This window comes from Alosa pseudoharengus, unplaced genomic scaffold (genome assembly GCF_046254945.1).
Source record: "Alosa pseudoharengus isolate Yale_2024_CS ecotype anadromous, Long Island Sound unplaced genomic scaffold, YU_APseudo_1.1 YU_APseudo_1.1_scf_14, whole genome shotgun sequence".
NCBI lineage: Eukaryota > Metazoa > Chordata > Actinopteri > Clupeiformes > Clupeidae > Alosa > Alosa pseudoharengus.
The window spans coordinates 28,439,017-28,447,063 of record NW_027468609.1 but is presented as its reverse complement, the minus strand read 5'-3'; the positions used below and the strand labels follow the sequence as shown (position 1 = coordinate 28,447,063).

The 8,047-nt window shown below is 40.6% G+C and overlaps 1 protein-coding gene across 1 annotated transcript; it reads left to right on the top strand.

Annotated features, from left to right (window-relative positions):
- The first annotated feature begins 1,894 nt into the window (after positions 1-1,894).
- LOC143122635 (pancreatic secretory granule membrane major glycoprotein GP2-like) lies at positions 1,895-7,678 on the top strand. Its single transcript, XM_076283415.1, has 10 exons — positions 1,895-1,898; positions 2,168-2,252; positions 2,710-2,792; positions 5,057-5,176; positions 5,261-5,445; positions 6,219-6,382; positions 6,600-6,845; positions 7,047-7,212; positions 7,438-7,537; positions 7,626-7,678. The coding sequence occupies exons 1-10, from the start codon at positions 1,895-1,897 to the stop codon at positions 7,676-7,678; spliced, it is 1,206 nt and encodes a 401-aa protein (XP_076139530.1).
- Positions 7,679-8,047: the final 369 nt, after the last annotated feature.

The window sequence follows — 8,047 nt, the reverse complement described above, 5'->3', positions numbered from 1 at the left end:
CACTACTCTGCAGAGTACTACAATCTCTAACTGTGGAGTTCCCATACCAGGTGATGATGCTACCAGTTAGAACACTCTCAACCGCTGAAGTGTAGAAGGCCTTCATGATGGATGTAGAAACTTTGAATTTCCTTAGCTGACGAAGGAAGTAGAGTCGTTGTCTGGACTTCTTCAGAACATATTGAGTGTTAACAGTCCATGTTAAGTCTTCAGTAATGTGGACACCAAGGTATTTAAAACGTGTGACTCTCTCTACAGGTTGCCCGCTGATCATTAGTGGGGTGTAACTGTATAGTTCTGCTGCTGCCTTCTGTAATCCACTACCATTTCCTTGGTTTTATTGACATTCAGTGTCAAGCTGTTAGATTGACACCACTGTGCCACCTCATCAACCTGATCCAAGTAGAGCTGTTCATTGTTGTTACTAATCAGGCCCAAGATCACTGTGTCATCTGCAAACTTGATGATGGAGGTATGACTACTGTTGGCTTTACAGTCATGTGTGTAGATGTTGTACAGCAGTGGACTCAAAACACAGCCTTGGGGAGCACCAGTGCTGATGGTTAATGTGTCAGATGTCAGACCCCCCCTCTAACCACTTGTGAACGGTTGGTGAGAAAGTCAAATATCCAGTGACACAGGGTGGTGTTCAGTCCTAAGGCCTTCATCTTTGTGACCAAGGTGAGAGGTACTATCGTGTTGAATGCTGAACTAAAGTCAATGAACAGCATCCTCACATAATTCCCATTCCCCTCCTCCAGGTGAGTTAAGGTTAACATAGAACTGTTCTGCTATGTGATACTAATCAGACACACGTCAATGTGAAATAATATTTTTTTTAAAGAATCACATTTATTTCCTATGGAAAACAGCTTTTTGCTCAATAGCTGCCATATAAGGGGTCATAGACAACACAGATCAATGCAGAACTGTTCTGCTATGGGGTACTTATCAGACACACCTCAATATGAAAAAATATTTGGCATCTACTATTATATGGAAGGTATTGAGAAAAAAAACAGTTTCCATAGGAAATAAATGGGTACTATAAAATAGTATGTGCAAAAATTATATTAATTTGAGGTGTGTCTGATTAGTCCCATAAAGAATATTCTGCATTGGATTGGTGTCCCTACGGGGTATTGAAAAAGGAGACCATTTCTTATAGGAAACATTGTATTTTCTTTAAAATATTAATATAAAATAGAGTGTGCATTCAATGGTTATAGGAAGAGGTGTGTCTGATGAGTCCCATATGATAACTATTCTGCATTGGTTTGGAGTCACTAGGTCATATGGCTTGGGAGGTATTGAAAAAAGGAGTCTGTTTCTTATATTAAATAATGTATTTTCTTTAAAAAAAATCATATAAAATCCAGCGTGCATACAGTCACTATAAAAAGAGGTGTGTCTGATGAGTCCCATATAGGATAACTATTCTGCATTGGGTTGGAGTCCCTAGGTCACATGACTTGGGAGGTATTGAGAAAAAGGAGACCATTCCTTATGGGAAATAATGTATTTTCTTTAAAATATTCATATAAAATACAGTGTGCATACAGTGACTATAAAAAAAGGTGTGTCTGATGAGTCCCATATAGGATAACTATTCTGCATTGGTTTGGAGTCACTAGGTCACATGATGTCAAAGCTATTGACAAAGAAAGACTATGAAGGTAATTCAGAAGGTACTTTATAGACGGTCCCTAAGTAGGTCGGCTGGGAGCAAGTAGACAGGTCATCTGTTTGTACGTTGTCTGCAAACACAGGGTGAAACCGGCCGCATTAATTTTTTTTTGAATATCTGTCGAATATCCGAATATCAAATATCAAACTAACTTCACCTCGGTGAAGCACTCACCATGGTAACTATATTCAGATGTGCTGGTTATCAATGGGTTTGTGATTAACGCTCTTCAGGTGAAAAATGGAGGAAATTAATGTGATTATTGTCTTTAAACCTGATATAGATTAGCTTGCTAGATGGCGAGTTTTATGGCGTTATGAACTGAACCGTGGGCTGAACATGACATGAAGTAGGCTAGTGTCCACGACTCGTGAACGAGGGGATTTCAGTTATGAATTTCAGGGGAAGCAGTAGGAGCAAAACCTAGACTATTATAAGTTATTGGTGTTACTGGTGCGTGGCTCTTGTGTCCCTTGCCAGCCCAGTCCTGTGCCACTATCACTGGTCCAAACGGGACAGTGGCACAAGCAGTAGGCGAGTGTGGCACGAGCGTGGTCGTGGGACAGTAGGTATAGCGTCTGTATAGTAGCCTGAGTTTTTGCTCCAACTGATCGGTTTCAGTTCATTTAGTTTTCAGTAATTTTACGTTTCGTGTTGGTGTTCTTGGTGTAATAATTTTGATTGCTTTATCTGCCAAATAATTTGTCAAATACATAGCTTTTGCATGGAAGAGACTGACGTGACAAGAGGGCATTGCCTTTCATTAGGTCAGTGATCTTTGTAAGTAGGACAAATGTCTTTTTTTGGATAACTGAAAAGTGTAGTCAGGTTAATAGGGCATACTGTAGATCACTCTGCAAGTAATCCCCAACAAAATCATTCTTTATGTTATTGTTATAGTTGTGTGGACTTGTGGCACCCCCAACCAGCCTTGCAAATGGTTGGCTGTGTATGGGTATCATTTTTTATGTTTGAGGTCCACACGATGGGGCCCTTACACAAATTGAGTTGTGTTAATCCAGCATCTTCCACACCTCCCATAACACTCCCGACTCCAGCCAAATGTTGCATCCTCCTTACCATGTCCCTCTTATAGGTGTACAGAGTACACAGAGGGCTACCCATCCCTTCCACATTGTGTCTTTTGTGTAGTTCACACACAATTGTTGTTCAAACTTTGGAAACTGAAATCTTTTTATTTTTTGGAAACCTAAATGAGTGTCAGACCTCCTTTTTATGTTGCAGTGTCACCATACCTTCCTCCCAGTCTTTTTTGCATTTGTTCCTGTTCTTGTTTTAAACACACATTGAAAACTTAATAAAAATTATATTAAAAACCTAACATCAGTCATCCTTTTCATGCTCTAGTCTCACCAGCCAGCTGAAATATGAGTTATAAGTATTTTATTGAAATAGTTGATTGCTTATTGAGTTACAAGTGTGTTATTGAAACAGTGGGTGTCTTGCAGTATTAATCAAAATTTTCACATTTAAGTTGTTATTGATTCTTATTTAGCCTATGTGTTTGACATGTTTATGGCTTAGTCTTAAAATGTTGCCAAGGCTGTGTGGTGGCCACCTTTATGCTATTTCTCTAAAATAACTGAACAGATTTAATGCATTGATCAAACTTTTAAAATTTAAGCTGTTAGGCTACTGAATGCCATTCATATATTTATATATTTGATAGACGTTTATTGCTAGTCTTACAATGATCAAAGTTGTGTGGTAAATGCATAGCCTACGTTTTGACAATGTAAGTAAAGTATATGTAGCGTGATGCAGGCAAATGTAGGAATCCAATAACGGCTCATGTCCAGCAAGGAAACAAACGTTCAATGTTAGAACTACCAAAGAACATATTTTAGATTGATGTTGCAAACTAATTATACTCGCAATATATAATTGACACTATAATGTAAGCATGCTAACACGTAGCCTAATAACACTCGTTTTTGGTTTGTTGTAATGTTTCCCGTTCAATAACGCAGTCGCTGCTGGTAACACGACACGCAAAGAGCTGTTTGGAACTGTTGAAGTGTACGTGACCGCGTGGCGGCGACTTCAAAGAGTGTCGCAACTCTCTTTTTCTACCGCTCTGGTATAGCCTATAATTAGCCTACTGCCAGCCATCAATTAAATGCCTGATGGCACTCCATTTGAGCAGCACAGGTGATCATGATTAGTCATTACATTAGAGTGATTTTATAGGCTCACACTCTGTTAAAAAGTGGCCAGGCAGGAACAGGAGTCAGGCAAGAGTAGGGATTTTGGATGCAGGTTGCCCATAAACCCCAAAGAAGCACAATGACTATGGATGGCATGTTGTTGATTGTAGGCTATATTCTTAGTCTTGGTGAGTTGGTCTTTATGGCAAGTTGGCACAATGAACGCTTTATGACTGTTGAAATAGCCTACCTTTGACTATCTGTCTTTTTCAGTCAGTGGTGCAACTCTGTACCACTTTACAAAGTAAAACAGATTATTTCAGTTAAGACAATAATACAATTCTAAATGTACCATTTTGGTATTACAAAAATTGAGCTCTCTGATCCACATTCTATCTGTTTGCCCAATGGCTGTATTATGCTTACTGTGCAGTTATGATAACTGGTCTTTTGTCATCTTCAGTGTCTTAGCTGATTTATAAACCATCAAACATTTTTGTTCTCACAATCTTTTGTTCACTAACTGGTTTACTGGTACTTTTGAAGATCATATTTCCTTTAAAGCAACACCAAAGAACTTTTCCTATGTCGCATGCACTATTTGTTTATCCAGCACCAGCTTTGCAAATAACAATGTCCACAGACAAGGTAGAATATGTTGCATGATTTTATGAAAGTACGATGTATTGCGACATCAGATGCAAGTCAAATTTGTAGTTTCTCATGTCTCATTCCATCGAACTACAGAACCGCTACCCGATCCGGCAAACTTACATAGTGCTGTTATAGCCGATAGAGGGCCGCAAAGCGAATGCAGAAAGTGCCGTTCAACCTGTTACGAGTTGATGAACCACTGAAACGATTTTGGAAACATTATTTTAAGGTACAAAAAACTCTTTGGTGTTGCTTTAAAGTCAACAATTATTTTGTAGGTGGGAACACCATATCCACACACCATCACACTCATCCTACATCTTCTGTGCAAACCAAAACAGGTACCCCCCCCCCCCCCCCCCCCCCAACTGTTTTATCCTGTGAAGTTTTATAATGACGCGTGTTATCTCTGAGAGATTATCAAGAAACTCTGGAATATCACTCTAGTATGACTATGTATTGTGAAGTGAGTCACGTACAATGTTTAGTGACATGAATGTGTTGTACTGTCTCTTGCTCATTCACACTCTCCCTCTTATCTCTGTAGTCTGGACTAAACCTTGTGATAAAATCCACTGCACTGAAGATGAGGTATGTGGGGAAGTATATGGAATCTATGGCTGCTTGTGCAAGAAGAGCCTTCACCAACCTATACCAGAGTCATTTGGTAAGCCCTAATCAGATCTGTGCTGATTAGTTTTATGGATGTTAGCATGATTCAATACATGTACAACATCTGTCCCTCTCTCAGGATTAGTTGCCACATGCCACAATAGCGCCTGCTGGATTTCACTATCCCGCTGCCGCCTCTTTGAGGCTGGCTTTCCTGCTCAAGTTCTACACCTCAACGATCCGGGCTGCACAGGCACAGTTCTAGATGGACGGGTGAAGTTCCATTTCAACAATGACGACCAGAAATGCGGAACTGTTCTAAGGGTGAGTAGCAAAAACGGTTTGATCAACCTCTACATCTACCAAAACCCCTAAACCTTTAGTAAATAGATTGGCAGATGTACATAGAGCCCTTCAATGTTTGTGAACATCCAAAGCCTAGGTTGGGTGCGCGCACAGCATGTGGTCAGAAAAATAGTGCCTCTAATGTAACAGGTCAGTTGGTCCGCCGCTCACAGGCCTTGAACCTGCCACCTCAACACACTGGCATGGAAGTCGAACACTCTAACCACTGAGCTAAAAGCCCAGGCTTCCAACTCAGCGGTTAGAAGCGTTCTTAAGGTTAGGGGTGTGAGACCGGCGGCCTGTTGAGCTGTCAGGGTATGCACTGTCATAGTCTTCCCAGGACCGCAAACCATACTGTAATACATTAGTCTTGGCTAATGGCAATTGCCTGCCTGGCATATATGGCTATCTGTTTGACAAGCCATATATATATATATATATATATATATATATATATCTGAAAGTGGTACAAGTAGGCATTTTTCTTCCCTGATGTTTCAACACCACACACACACTTCAATGGGATGGATAGATTTCTAACCGATATGCACACATATTTTTCTTGTGACGTGAACCGTGGAGGGGGTCATTTAGCTAAATAAACAAACATGCCTTAATGTTGGTGAACCTTTTCTCATAGATGTGGAGTGTTGTCCTTTGCTGTGTCTAAAGTAAAAGCAACAGTGACAGAACAGTAACCCCAAAAAGTATCCCTGTTCCGGTTATGCTGATTATGAATAACTTTTTTCCAGGCCAATAAAACCCATTTCATCTACAAGAATTCTATTCAGGGGACATCCGACTCTGAAGAAGGTCATATTATTAGCAGACAGAGACAACTGAGTCTTCATTTTGTCTGTGAATATCCTATAAATCAAAATGCTTCCATGGATGTGGCTATCCATGTCTTAAAAAGGTGATTTGCCACGTAACATTTTATGAATGAGTCCACTGTCATTTATAGAGCTAAATGTTCCAAGATGAAGCTTAATTTATTAAAACTTTCAAAAGCCAATGGATGCATAGTTTTCTTTTAGTAACCGTAAAGCATTGCAAAAATGTATAGGTTTGTTTAATCCATATTTATATTAGCAGTGAAAAAGTGCTCTCTAATGCACCTAACATGCCTGCAGTGTTACACACCAGAAGCTGCCTGCAGTACACGGGACATACCAAGTTCAGATAACTCCATATAAGGATGCAGACTTCACACAGCAATTCAGTGGCTATGTGACTGGGCAACCTGAGGAGACTATCTACATAGCCGTGGACGTGGAAGGAGTGGACAGCCGCCAGTTCTCCAGTGTGTTGGACTCCTGTTGGGCCACACCCATCAACGATTCCACCTTCTCCATCAACTGGGACCTCATCACTAATCAGTTTGTTGACATGAAATAACAATTGCCACTAACATGTTCAAAATGCACACCATTAGTCTGAATTCAGCCTCATAAACTGTACTGACACAGACTACTTCCCTAAGTATTATACGTCACTGCCCTAAAACAGCAGAGTTTTGCTGTTCATGTTCCTGTCTCTGCAAGCCATCTTTTATAATCCCTCATGCTCACCTCTTGCAGGTGTCCCAACCCGGAAGATGGCACGGTGAAGGTGCTGAGAAATGGGGTGTCCACAAGCAGCCGTTTCTCCTTCAGGATGTTCACCTTTGGTGTGCCCCCCTCTCAGGTGTACCTCCACTGCAGCATTCACCTCTGCCTTCTGGAGCTAGGCCACAGCTGCATCCCGGTGAGCCTCAAGGCACCATCTCCTTAAGTCTGAAGATCTTTATACTATGAAAAATTCTGACGTGAACTTCAGTGCAGAATGACACTATAGTGAATGAGGGTAGTAGACAAGCAACAACTAATGTTTGTGTGTCATGTTGGACACAACTACTCAGTCCCTCATTATTAAAAGTCTATAGTGTTTCATTAGATTCCCTCCCCCATGCAACCCTTTTTTTCCTCCCAGAACTGTGACCATGTCAATCAGCACAAAGGCCGCAGATCTGCAGACGACCAAGACAATATGATTGTTTCTTATGGGCCACTATTCCCTGCTAGGAATACAGGTAAATGGTTACACAACAGGTAGCTGAGGTGTTCAGGCTCCCAGCATAATTAGTTTCTGTTATGTGACATTTTTCTTTCTCTGTCTAGATGTGCTGGATGTCCTGGCTCCACTGCCAAAGAGACGCTCTCCTAAGCTGTAAACATCTGTCATTTCCATACACTGTCATTATCTGGAATCGTACCTTTTAATAAATACTTTTGAGAAGTAAACCTCTGTACTAATCTATGCGTTCTGTGCAAGAATCTTGGGCTTTTGTCTGAGGATAATCTGGGTCCTCAGAGTTGAGCGACGTGAGCGATAATATGCCATTTGTGACGAGTTACATTGAGTGCGATTGGAATACCATGTATTTGGATCAATCTAAGATTCAGATGAATGATTACATCAGTGAAAGGGTGGACAATGAATAGAGGTAGACTAAATGTTTGTCATTGAGAATAATGTAGGGGTTTTTTTTATATGGCGTACATAACAGTGAAGATATCCTGACTCCAACCCAGTATTGGCA